We start from the raw sequence: 13,392 nt of genomic DNA, 5'->3' as shown, positions 1-13,392 counted from the left end.
TTTCACCCAAAATAATTATGGTAAGTATCATAGATTTTTTTTGTGGTACTGTGTCATGAAATGCATAGTTTCGTGGGACCCATTATTACAAAGTTAGCTTTTTACCCCAACCACACTATATTCCCATCTATAACATTATGGTTATAATTACATTTTGGGTTCAGAAATAGTATATTGCATTTTGTGTCTACATGTGCATTGTGCAAATGCCTAAGTTATTTGTGTGCTTTTATTTTGAAAAACCGCGACAATTTGTGACCTGGAAGTACTTCAGTAAACAATATAATTACAAGTCAGTGATTTAAAGTTAGCGGGGCGGTAGGAAGTGTTGGCCAACATTTTTGTACTTTTGTGAACAAACAGAGGACTTGATAAATGTTTTATCATGTGAGTAGTTTGTGGTCATCATGTCGTACGCGAGGTAACTGGGTTAACGTTAGCCAACTAGGGTTGCTAACGGTTGCCGGCGTTCTGTGTTGGCTATTTAGTGCTAGCTTTGATACAGCTATGCTAGGACAGCGTTTCACATATTGTCGATCAAAAAGTTAAAACCGATCTTATTTATATGTTTGTAGTTGCGATCGTGACTAGTAAATAGTGGAAAACCACTATTAACTGTTAGCACGATATTGCATTCACAAACTAGGTAGGCTACTCACATTTTGACATTGTAGGCTACCATTGCTGTTTTTGGCTTGCTAAACAGCAATGGTAGCAGTACCTGCTGCTCTCCAAGTAAGCCGTTTTAACCTGCAAGCTATGAAGCTTTAAACATGTTATACTACCACGGTTTACTTACGGTTCAAATTCATTTATTCATAGATATCCCTGGAGCATGAAATCCTGCTCCATCCCCGGTACTTTGGTCCAAACCTTTTAAACACTGTAAAACAGAAGCTTTTTACAGAAGTGGAGGGAACATGCACAGGAAAGTGAGTAAGATTCGGCGAGCATCACACCTTTTGGTGGTGGTCTTGTTTATCTGCCGATATATATTCAGCAACAGCACATCAGGAAAAATGCAAAAACTGCACTTGCTCATTCATGTCTTGTCTTATTTGCAGGTATGGCTTTGTCATTGCTGTCACCACCATTGACAACATTGGGGCTGGAGTTATACAACCAGGCAGGGGTTTTGTGCTGTACCCTGTCAAGTACAAGGCCATTGTGTTCCGCCCGTTCAAAGGAGAAGTTGTAGATGCTGTGGTTACTCAGGTCAATAAAGTAAGTGCCAAGCTGCCATTAACTATTCCTATCAAGTCAGGTTTGAAACATGGAGTAACAAAATGCAAGGCATGTACAGATGTGCTCAAATTGGTTGGTTACATTGCCTCTAAGGTTGTGCAACTATATATTAGGTTGAGGGTCCCATCATGGCATTTTCATTTGTTTTATCATTTAATTATTAGATTAGATTGTGTTGGAAAACAAGAAACTCAAAAGCAAAAGTCTTATTTATATTAAATATGGAATAGACAATGGTGGAATGACTAGTCAGTTTAAAATTGTGAATATTTAGTTTTTTTTGTGGAGGGGTATCAGCAAATTTGAGCACATCTCTGTATTTATAATTCTATTATAGAGGGTGAACAAAGTGGTCTTTAGGACCCAATACAGTTAGGTCATATTAACTGATATGGTCTGTCAAAGCCAAGAAATGGTTGGTTAACATATGACTCTTTATAGATGTTTCACTGTTTTTTTTTTCAGGTTGGACTGTTCACAGAAATTGGCCCAATGTCCTGTTTCATTTCTCGCCATGTAAGTCAAAATCAGTGACTCCATTTATTGCTCAAGTAAAATCTTGCAACTGAAAAAGCAGCAAATGACATGCATAACAATTAACTTCCTGTTATAAACACTGCTAATCCCAGCTATGCAACTGCGGGTGGGTGGTATTTATACTGAGGACAAAGTTCAACCCATTCACCTCATTGCTACTTGTTTCTTAAACTAAAGTTTTTCTTTTTGCAGTCAATTCCCTCTGAAATGGAGTTTGACCCCAACTCAAATCCACCTTGCTATAAAACAGTCGATGAGGTAAAGTCTAGCTGGTCTGTGCATGGCTGACTGTGTTGGTGTGGGTTTTGAGAAATTGTAGATTAAGAATTAATCTTGCAAAGTTAATTTCAATAATTAGATGGTCTTTTTTCCCTTTAGGACATTGTGATCCAGCAAGATGATGAGATTCGTCTCAAGATTGTGGGCACAAGAGTGGATAAGAATGATATAGTAAGTATACTGTCAAACCAACACCAACCATTGATGTACAATGAAATACAAGTTATTTAAGTATTGGGAGATATGAAAAGCAAGTATACATTTATGCTTGAAGTTCACACAATTCAGGAAAATAATTTCATGTTTCTGACCCATTTTTTCAGTTTGCCATTGGATCCCTCATGGATGATTATCTGGGTATGTAAAAAAAAAAAAAAAAAAAACTTTTTTGGAGGGGGTCTATGGCTCTCAGGCTATAGCTAACCTAGACCCATCTAATGGATGTCTTGGCCAGAAAGTGTGATAAAATAACCGATTCCTTAAATTCTATGTTTTCTGTTTTTTCCCTGACAGGTCTTGTCAGTTGATTTACCCGAAGGCGTGTGCTGACATACGACTATAAACAAGATGTTACAAAGTTCCTAATTGTATTGTCAATATGAATATTGTTTTACACTGAGAATGTGGTGATCAGAGTTACCGTTGATTCTTGTAGTGCAAAGGAATAGTAAATGATGTTACTATCTAAACATACCATGATACATTTTTGTTAACAACTAATGAAGGTGTATGAAGTAAATAACCTAATATGGGCACATTTGACAGTTTAAAACTTTGATTCAAGCATGTTATGAAGTGACAGAACTGATATTACAAAAATGTTCCTTTTGCTGTAATATAATTTTCCTAATTGTTTTATATTTACATTTAATAAATGTAGTTTTTTTTATTTTGTGTAAGACTTTTGAATAAACAGTCAATTGTATCAGATGAAGACTTGTATGAAGATTATCAGGTCTGTTTTGTTTTGGTTTTTTATTTATGTGTTTGTGTAAGCAGTAAGCGAGCCATACAAGAGAAAAACATTTTTGATGGTACTGGCAAGGACATAACTCATACCATGTTTCTTGAAAGTGCATACATGTTTATTTTTACATGTAGGCTACTGAACTTGAGGAAACTAGCGTACTAAAGATGTTCATGTCCAACCCATCTAAGACATTTGATTCTAATAATTAACCAGTTAAAATAATTAACCAATTACATTTTGTGTTAATTTAATAATGGTTCAAACAAATTCCAAAAAGGGTTGCTATAAAGGGGCAGGGCGCCAAAATACTAAAATATAAAAATATATATTTTAAACGATTTGTACATTTGTATACATTACGTTTTATTCCAGCGACGCTGGAGAGGTTCGTTAGTAAATACGTCATTGCGGCTCGCCCTCGCTCTTCCTTTCTCTCGTCCTGAAGATGGCGGCAGGGGTGAGTAAGATGGAGAGATGCTCAGGCAACGTGAACTTGTTGGTGTTTCCTGATACAATCCAATGGATATCTGCCCAATCTTACCCTCTATACCATGTGTTTGTTAGTCTTTAACACCCCTGGAACATAATAGCGACTTTACCAGTCAGATTTATTACAGAAATATGCTTGGGATTGCCCCAGCCGTCAAAGTGTTGAAGTAGCGTTCAAGCTATCGAATGACGCCTCTTTCCATGTATTGTGCCACGTTATGCTTTATTCAGGGGTGGGGGTATCGGCTCCACATCATCGCTCGATTACAGCTGTCATTATGTGAAATTATGTAAGGTTTTGGAGGATCCCTTTACACTAAACTGTTAGGTCATTCCACTTATAAGTAGGCTGCTATTGTGTTGGCAAGCTAGACAAGCTAAGGTGGCATATTCCATAGTTTTTTTTTAATTAAACTGTCAAACTAATAAATGTTAACATTATATTCGGGGTCATTACCAGTTGTCTTGGTAGGTACTTAGTGTATGTTCGTCTCCTTCAAGTAGAACAATTTATTTGATCACATCAGATTTGTATAATGGGGTATGTAGCTTGCTAGTCATGTCTATCCAGCTAACTGGTTTTTAAAAGCCAGCACTAGCTGAATGCTTTTTGTATGTGAAAGCGAGTTTGTCTTGCCTTTGTAAAATGGTCGATTGGCGTGCCAAGTAGGCATTAAAATATGTACAAAACATTAATACACTTAGTTGGTTTTGAACCAATTCACCTACTTTGAGATGTGCTTGTGGAGTCAGCATCTTTTCAGATATCAGGGACTTGGTGCATCTAGTACTGTGAATGTAGCAACAGAAGGCTTAAAACTATGTTATCAGTTTGTACACGTTTAATAAAATTCAAGTTGTGAAAAATGCTGTAGTTCTAATTTTTCCTCTTTCCTCACCAGACTCTCTACACATACCCAGAGAACTGGCGGGCCTTCAAGGCTCAGATTGCAGCCCAGTACAGTGGTGCTCGCCTCAAGGTGGCCAGCAACGCCCCCGCCTTCACCTTCGGGCAGACAAACCGTACCCCAGCCTTCCTTAACAACTTTCCCTTGGGCAAGGTCAGTTATCTGACACCTTTTTGTGGATTACCAGTCACACTCAACTCTGAAAATGAAATTCTCGGAAGCCCCTTAGGGAGGAACACCCACTTCCACAAACGGCATATCTGATTTGGCTGAGCGACGAACATAGATCATTCTTAATTAATTTAGCTGGTGGTGGAATAAAATGAATGTTGGGAATCTTTTAACACTGGATATATATGAACCAGTTGGAGATACTGTTGCGTCCTTTAACTTTGGCTAGTACAATTAAAGTCTCAAACTTGTTTGACACTTTCTTGTAACTACTACCCCAGGTTCCAGCGTACCAGGGAGATGACGGCTTCTGTCTGTTTGAGAGTAATGCCATTGCTCACTACCGTAAGTGTTAGACCCTCCCCATTTGGCACCTTTAGCAACAAGCTAAAATGATTTCAAGCACTGAGATGGCACAGCCTAGTAAACTTTAAGATTGGAACAAGGATTGATAGACAAAAAACAAGTGTTATGTGTGATTCTCAACTACATTTCTCTGTACGTCTTCCAGTGAGCAATGATGCTCTGCGCGGTGCCAGTCCCCAGGCTGCTGCCCAGGTGCTGCAGTGGGTCAGCTTTGCTGATGCTGAGATCATCCCTCCCGCTAGTGCATGGGTCTTCCCCACCCTGGGAATAATGCAGTTCAACAAGCAGGTACGCAATAAATATTACCCCGCCATTTAAATTGTGCACAAGATCAGCAGATAATATTTGTCCAACTACAAGCCCAAGATGCAAGACTAGTGTTTGGAAGTTGCAACATTTCAAGCTGTTCCGAGGTTTGCGCAAAACCTCTGGACTTGTCACGGTTGGTTATCATGGTGCTTTACGTTGAGACTCACGCCACGTTTTTACCGGTTCTACAAAAGTCTGCGTGTTGACCGTTCCATAACTGTGTGTTGCGCAGATGTATCACATTACGTTGTCTGTCCAACATATCACCTGCTGGAGCTGCCAACTAGACCAACTGCCTCAGCTTCCTCCTCCCTATCCTGAGGGTTAATACTTCAGTGTACTCCTACTTGGTGTTATTTAAAACACATTGACCCGTTTATACCAACATCTTGTGGAAATCTTAGAGGATGGAAGTCTGTACATAGACTAATCTCTTCTGTATTGGGACCCCTGAACCCCATGGCTGGTATCTTTTCAATTATTGCATACCCTCCTGTCTCATACTCTTCTAACATCTTTCAAGGCCACAGAGCAGGCCAAGGAGGAGGTGAAGAAGGTGCTGTCACTCCTGAACCAGCACCTGAACACCCGTACCTTCCTGGTGGGGGAGAGGATCACCCTGGCAGACATTAGTGTGGCCTGCTCCATGCTCTGGCTTTACAAACAGGTCAGTGCGACACTGTTACTTAAACCATATGCTCCAACCTGACATTCTTGTTACTTGAACTTGTGGTTCCCATTCATTTGCTGCTGGTAGAGCCTAACCCTTCTGCCCTCTCTAGGTCCTGGAGCCATCCTTCGTTCAGCCATATTCCAATGTGACTCGTTGGTTTGTCACCTGCATCAACCAGCCCCAGTTCAAGGCCGTACTCGGAGAGGTCAAGCTCTGTGAAAAGATGGCTCAGTTTGATGGTGTGTCTTCAAGTCACATTTATTTATAAACTATATTTACAACAAGTTGACCAAAGTGCTGTACAATCAAAATAGCATAAGATACAATATAAACACAAGGACCAGTTTACTAGACAAAAAGGAATGAAGATGTTATAAGACCGGATTCAAGACCAGGCAATATAGGGTTTATCTTATTCAATTTGGGTGTACATTTCCCTGGATTGCAGAACAGGACATTTAGCAGATTTAGAATTTTAACTATCGGAGATTTTTGGGGAAGCAGATATAAACACATTCTGATCAGTATTGGAACAGGAATCTCACCCAATTCTGTCTCTTCAGCCAAGAAGTTCTCAGACATGCAGCCCAAGAGGGAAACCGCTCCCAAGAAAGAGAAAGCCCCTAAGGAGTCCAAGCCCCAAGAAAAGAAAGAGAAGAAGAAGGAGGAGAAGAAGGCTGCTCCCGTAGTTGAGGAGATGGATGAATGTGAAGCAGCTCTGGCCTCAGAACCCAAAGCCAAGGATCCCTTTGCACTCCTTCCAAAGAGGTAGGCATGAGTGAAGGACCCCTAATCCCTGATTGGCCCCATGACTTTAGTTTGCATTAAGTCCTCACCCCCCAGGCCAGTACCCATGTATCTGCTATTGGTGGGTGTGGGTCCAAGCTTTCCTTGATCACATATACAATTTTTCCTTTTTCCTCCCAGCGCATTTGTCATGGATGAATTTAAGAGGAAGTACTCCAACGAGGACACCCTTTCTGTCGCTGTCCCTTACTTCTGGGAAAACTTTGACCGTGAGGGCTATTCTATCTGGTATGGCGAGTACAAGTTCCCAGAAGAGCTCGCCATGACTTTTATGAGCTGCAACCTCATCACAGGTGAGAAGCCCCATCAACACGACCACCACTACTCGTACCCCCCAGACCCTAGGGCCCTGTAGTTTGCTTCAGGTATAGATTCCCATTCAGACATTGTACATCATTCTATGGTTTCTGTTACTATTTACAGCTTATTGTTGAGACTACTGTATCTCTCCAGGGGTATTGTTTATGAACCCTTGATCCAATCCCAGAAAGGCAGATTATTGAAACTCAGAACATAATGTGAGCCATCTTCTCCTTGGGGGGGGGGGGGGGGGGACGACTAATGTCTGTGAGGTCAACCTGTGTTCCAAACCTCTCCCTTCTCTTACCAAGGAATGTTCCAGCGTCTCGACAAGCTCCGCAAGAATGGTTTTGCCAGTGTGATCCTTTTCGGTGGCAACAATGACAGCACCATCTCCGGTATCTGGATCTTCAGAGGACAGGACCTGGCTTTCACTGTTAGTAGCTCAGACTAACTACATCATTGGGTTGTATTTAGTTTAACCCTCCTATTGTCCTTGGGTCAAAATTATATAAAACATTTATCTTATCTACATGGCGTATAGCTTTCAATTTTAAAATTTTCCAAAAATTGTATATGTGGCGGGAAAAAAGTCCAAATGACCTGAGAAGTGATTTATAGCTTTTACCTTTTGGAGGGGACTCTAGAGTTAGTTGTATTGTACACTTAACTGCACTTAACTATTAAAAGATTTAGAGTGATGAGAGAAATTGGACTCCGGGTCATAGACTCAAAGGTAATAGGTGTTAGTATTTTTTAAGACAATAGGAGGGTTAAACTATGAAATTGCATATGTTTTATGAATGTGTAAGTGGTCTATAGTTCAAATCCTAAGTTGAATCCTAAGTCTTGAATTTCAAAGGTGATCTGATCCACTGCTCTTCCTCATACAGCTGTCTGAAGACTGGCAGATCGACTACGAGTCTTACGACTGGCGCAAACTGGACGTGGACAGCCAGGAGTGCAAGACCATGGTCAAGGAGTACTTTGCCTGGGAGGGCGAGTTCAAGCACGTAGGGAAGCCTTTCAACCAGGGCAAGGTCTTCAAGTGAGCGGGATCCACTGGCATGGCGGCAACATCCTCCACCCCCACCCTTACAATCCCTCGATACGTCAGCCGTTTGTCGGCACTTATAACTTGGACATTCAACCACCAATGTACTCAGGCTGAACTGGGGAGATTCAAGTTGGAGTGGCTTGTCTTGGTCACCCAAAAGTGGTTGTTTTTGAGTTGAGAAATAAAACGTTTTCCACAATGCCAACTTCAGATTTGCTTTTGTTTCAGAACTCCAATTGGATAGATGTTGTTTTGACATGTTTGTGTGCCTTGAATTGTAGACCACCAGAATAAGACAAACCTATTTCACTTTTACAAGTCTTCAGTTATGGTAATTGTTGGGCTTACCTGGATCTGGAGGACATGCATTAAGGAAAGTAAAACAAATGGTTGAGAACATGTAATGAACAATAAATGCAACTGAACATTGTCTTGACTCAACTATATAATTAATGGATTTTTATATTTTACTCCTTAAACATTTGTTGCCAGATAACCAGATAAGTCAGTTCTCAGCTGGAAGCGAATATTGATTTGGGAGTTCTGTAGCTGTGTGTACCATGATGTTCAGTGTAGAAATATTTTAATTACAGGCAACAAAATGGAAGCACTGGTATTTAAACGACTTTTATTGGCAATAGTTTTTTTTTAAGTGCTATATTTTCTTACACCTGCAGAGGGAGTTCTAAACCTGCAAATGTGCAAGTTTAAATGGTCCCGTTGGGGTGCTGTTTTCAGCAGTATTGCAATCGCCTAGCCACCCTTGCAGTTTATCAGTAATACTTACAACCACTTGTGTTGGACATTCTTTTTCCTTGTATTGATTTCACTTTCAAGCTGATTAGACAATTGACTGTACAGGGGATGTTATTGCACCTTACCAGACACACCTTATGGCTCTACCTTGACATCAGCATAAGTTTTGAGAGAAAAGATGTACGGACAGACTTTGAAACCAAGTTGTAAGGAAAGGTGAGCCTTTTGTTCATGATCTAATGCTAAGTGATGTCATTCCACTGCAATGTGCCTGGAATGGATTCCATCCAGGGAACTGCGACCTGATGTGAGAGAATGAGCTGCTGTCACATAAGAATTGCACAATAGCCTCGGATTCAGGAACATGCAGTGAATCTGTTCTCCACCCTTTTGTCAGTAGTGTCCATGTCTTGTGTTGGATTTAATTGAGATTATCATGGGCTCCTAAAAAAAACATACAAAAATGCTATTCCAACAAAGCTAACCTTTTTCAACATGGCTTTATTTTTTCTGTCATACAACAGTTTTAATTATGAATATCTGCATTCAATACATAAAATGCAATACATCCAAATTCCCCCATAAATTCTTGTAATTTACCCAAAATATGGCAACTCTACCAATATATGGATAGTATTTTACCATCGTTCTGTATCACTGCCACTTCGACATTGGCACTATCCTACTAAATCAAATCAAAATGTATTTGTATAGCCCTTTTTACAAGCAATGTCACAGAGGGCTTCACATATGCACATAGAACTGCCCCCTCACTCCCAGAAAAACTCACTAGAGGAGAAAAAATTGAAGAAACCTTGGAAGGAGCTATTCAGTGAAGGATCCCCCTCCTCCAGAGACGAAACTAAACTGTGATCTAAAGATATGGACAGTAGGTGAATGAAACCCTGTAATAGCTGTAAGGAACCTTAATCAGAGACACCTGAATAGTGTCTTACCAGTGTAGTGGTGAACACACCAAAACACATCACACACAAACCAAATGTTGACATGCATTCCAATACACAAGGCATGACATTTTATACACACATTTGTTTTGTTTGGATTGGTTCTCCTGAAATCTTATCTTTTGTTAGGAGGTCATGCCCAATTACTTTATACGACTGATTATTGAGAGAATGAGTGCACTGCAAATATTACAATCTTGATTCTTTTGTCAGCAATGGGCACAATAGGCACATTGAACGGACTCTAGTTCTAGTGACACTTCACTGACTTGATAAAATCATGATATGCATAATACAGTTCTGTATTGGAACTAGTGAAACGGCCTATGGCACTTAAGTTTCCTGTTGGCCCAACTACCATGGTGTGCACTGAGTTTACTAACACACACACACAGGGTGTTCCAGATACTTCAAATGATAAAACTCATGGTTGTCAGATTTGTTATCCCCCTCTGAACAATACCTGCCCATAGATGCACACACACATGCACACACACAAACCCACCACTAGTGATATCCAGATATTTAACCTCTGAGGAAAATGAAAAGACATTTGAATTTCAGCTCTCATGGTAATGAGAATATGGAAATGTGCTCACATGCCTCATTGCATGACTCACCCATCCTTTGAATCCTTCTTGATGTCTGTAACCAGAGTAAGCAAGTTCACCCACATACAAAATGTTATTGTCCTAACAGCAGCTTCTAGTGTTGCTGTAGTTCTTGAAAAAGGAGCTATGCAATCATGTCATAGTTATTATACACCAGTGCATAGTACTGTATTAAATATATGAGTTGACAAACACACTGTAGCTTTAGCTCTCTCTCATGCAAACCCACATACACTCATTTACTATGTAAGTGCCAGTGTAACTGTGTTGCTAAATCATGTTCAATTTAACAAGTTGAGTAATAACTTAACTCACAAGTGGGGTTACATTTGTATATGACTCATTTGCTCCCAAAGTAAAAGAACCTGAGTTAAATCCAAGGGGAAGTATGTGGCCTTTCTCCCCAACCTCTCTATCTCTCCCTCTATCTCTTTACCTCTTCACAGGCAGAGCATGACCATAACAAGGACAACCTCTTCCATCACTGTAGTTTGTTCAGTATGTATAGAGTTAAAACTTAGACCAGCCCAAGAACAATACACATCACTATGCCAATAGCAACACTCTGTTCTTCCAACCTTGCCAAAAACCACCCCCCCCTCCAACTCCTGCTTTATTTATTTCTTGTCCTTGTACTCTAACTATTTTCCTTCCTCTCTTGCCTCTCCCTCTCTTCAGACATTTTGTTTCGGTCCTTGACGGGACTGGGCAAAAAAGCGACGGAGGAGAGCAGGGAAGCTTATATGGGTATTGTTGTCCGACCCTCTCTGTCAGTCCCACGTGTGGGCTGGAGAGTGGTAGGCATTTGCTCGGCGTCTGCGTCTCTCCACACATCTGGAAAGAGTGAGATGGTGGAGGGTTTGGAGCAGGGAGAAGAACAAACACTGTTTAGTCAGAGGCCAACCTCTCCCAAAAATTCTCTCCACTCCCTCTTCCTATCTTCCCTTCATCTTTAAACCTAACACAATTGCACACTCTTCTTTTCTAACGTACTTCCAACCATTCTGGAGACAGACTTGTGGATCAGCGTTCATGTCAAAAGTATACATTTTGTTGATATGCTCTCATAATTTTCTGGCATCTCCACAAGGAGGATTTTTGTCATTGCTGGAGGGAGGGAGGGAGTAACCCATGTATGGGGATATTTTGTATCATGTGGTTTGAGACACATAGGGCTCAACTTGGAGACTTGCCTCAACAGACACATTTATGACTAAGCAAGGAGGTCTGAGTGCAATTGCTAGTACACACCAAGAAGATTATTTAACAAGACGAGGGATGTTCTTTGGCTGACAACTGGAACAGTTTTTTATGTGCTCTGCTGTCCAAAGTTATATCAGTTACTGCCTTAATAGTGTTTCCTTTAAATGTATTGCATTGTTTGACATGTCTCCTCACTTCAAAGAGGAGAGTGCTGTTTGCACTCAAATGCAGCATGGTAATTCAGAACTCGATTGGAATGAGGAGGGTCAAAGGTCAATTTACAAGAAAATAGCTGATAGAGACAGAGGAGGGTTACGATGTTGACATGACATAACAAAGGAGTCGCCAGGCAGGCACAGCCACATTGCAAAGATGTTTCGAGCCACTCCATCTCTCTTATTTCCTTTGACTTTTCTACCTACAAGTTCAAATCTTTTGAGGGAGAAGAGAAATTGTGTCCCTGAGAGAAGAAAGAAGAGAGGGACTGAGAGGGAAAACAGACAGCCCCTGCATTTCTGGACGTGAGACCCCATAGTTATAGGCTCATATTACCAGAGTTGGGAGGTGGGGCTGACAGTGGAAAGGATTTTGTTTAACAAAGTGGTACTACAATGCTCTGAAATTCTATAAAACAATCAAACATTGGCATTTTAATCGTACGTTTTGCCACCAATCAATGCAAACTAAACTTTTGTTTCTGGTTTTGTCTATTTGTCAGTTATTGCTTTCAAATGTGTTGACTTTGATTGCTAGTATGCAGATATGTAGAATTATCAGACTTCTGTAGTTAATAATATAGATTTTCAATAAGCTATATGCAAGCAATTTGTACGCAAAAAGATATTTGGGTTGACTGAAGAAAAACATACTTTTTGTTCTCTTTTTTATTAATTCTATTTTTGCTGGAGTGTTTTTTATGACAGAATATTAAGGAACTGCACACTTATAAATTTAGGAAGTAAAAGCTTAGTTTTAGGTGACGTTTGTTGTTGCATAATTTTTTCCCCCCCTAGTAAGTCAATTATATAGTAATGAGATGGTCAATAGGTTTAATTACCAAGTTGTAATTTTGTGCTGTGTGCCTTTAAAAATAATGATTGTATACTTTTATTATGCATAATACAATTTAGTTCCAGGTCAGACAATGTCGTTATTTTTTGGTAAGTGTTAATCGGCAAATTGTAGTTTACAAGAGGAACTCAAGTCCTCAATTAGCACAATACAATCTGTCCCAATTATGTCAGACCCCTCTCCGTATCTTTTGTCTCACTTTTTTTCTCACTTTTTCTTGCTCATTTTTTCTCTGTCTCTCTCTCTGTCTCTTTTCCAAGACTTTGCTTTTTGTCAGAAGTATCATTTAGATAAGGACTATTGATCTGGTTCAGCTCTTTGAATGGAAATATGTCCCCCCTGGTATGGATTGATTTCCATTTCATGTATTGACTTCCTGTGGTAAGGCTGATTTTCAAACTCACCCTATCATAGGGTTAGACCTTTGGAACATTTACAACTATGACTGGAATGTTTAGCTCACAGGGAGGTATCTGTCTGTGGTGAAACATAACAGAGGAGGGTTGTGAAGAGAGACTGTTTTGATTGATCCATTACGATGGATCAATGAGGACTTGTTGGACACGACTGAGAAATAAATATGCATTTAGAAAACTGCTTAACTAATCTGAATGCTGCACTGCTTTCATGCTATGGCCTGAAATACTTACAAATCAAATAATTGACTCACCTTCA

At 40.0% G+C, this 13,392-nt stretch overlaps 2 protein-coding genes across 3 annotated transcripts; both read left to right on the top strand.

The window, feature by feature from the left end:
- Positions 1-234: 234 nt before the first annotated feature.
- On the top strand, positions 235-2,908 carry polr2g (RNA polymerase II subunit G). Of its 2 annotated transcripts, XM_062476570.1 has the most exons (8): positions 235-387; positions 823-932; positions 1,065-1,224; positions 1,711-1,761; positions 1,975-2,040; positions 2,161-2,232; positions 2,385-2,418; positions 2,575-2,908. In XM_062476570.1, the coding sequence occupies exons 1-8, from the start codon at positions 376-378 to the stop codon at positions 2,586-2,588; spliced, it is 519 nt and encodes a 172-aa protein (XP_062332554.1). In that variant the 5' UTR covers positions 235-375; the 3' UTR covers positions 2,589-2,908. The 2 variants fall into 2 exon arrangements, with proteins under 2 accessions (XP_062332554.1, XP_062332555.1); XM_062476571.1 differs by lacking the exon at positions 2,575-2,908 and having other exon boundaries at positions 2,385-2,426.
- Positions 2,909-3,350: 442 nt separating this feature from the next.
- Positions 3,351-8,541, top strand: eef1g (eukaryotic translation elongation factor 1 gamma). Its single transcript, XM_062476567.1, has 10 exons — positions 3,351-3,488; positions 4,423-4,581; positions 4,881-4,944; positions 5,111-5,253; positions 5,798-5,941; positions 6,057-6,186; positions 6,511-6,715; positions 6,875-7,047; positions 7,366-7,490; positions 7,948-8,541. The coding sequence occupies exons 1-10, from the start codon at positions 3,477-3,479 to the stop codon at positions 8,104-8,106; spliced, it is 1,314 nt and encodes a 437-aa protein (XP_062332551.1). The 5' UTR covers positions 3,351-3,476; the 3' UTR covers positions 8,107-8,541.
- Positions 8,542-13,392: the final 4,851 nt, after the last annotated feature.

The sequence above is a fragment of the Osmerus eperlanus genome, chromosome 13 (assembly GCF_963692335.1).
Source record: "Osmerus eperlanus chromosome 13, fOsmEpe2.1, whole genome shotgun sequence".
Taxonomy (NCBI): Eukaryota; Metazoa; Chordata; class Actinopteri; order Osmeriformes; family Osmeridae; genus Osmerus; species Osmerus eperlanus.
The sequence above is the reverse complement of the archived record's forward strand: the minus strand, read 5'-3'. Positions and strand labels throughout refer to the sequence as shown.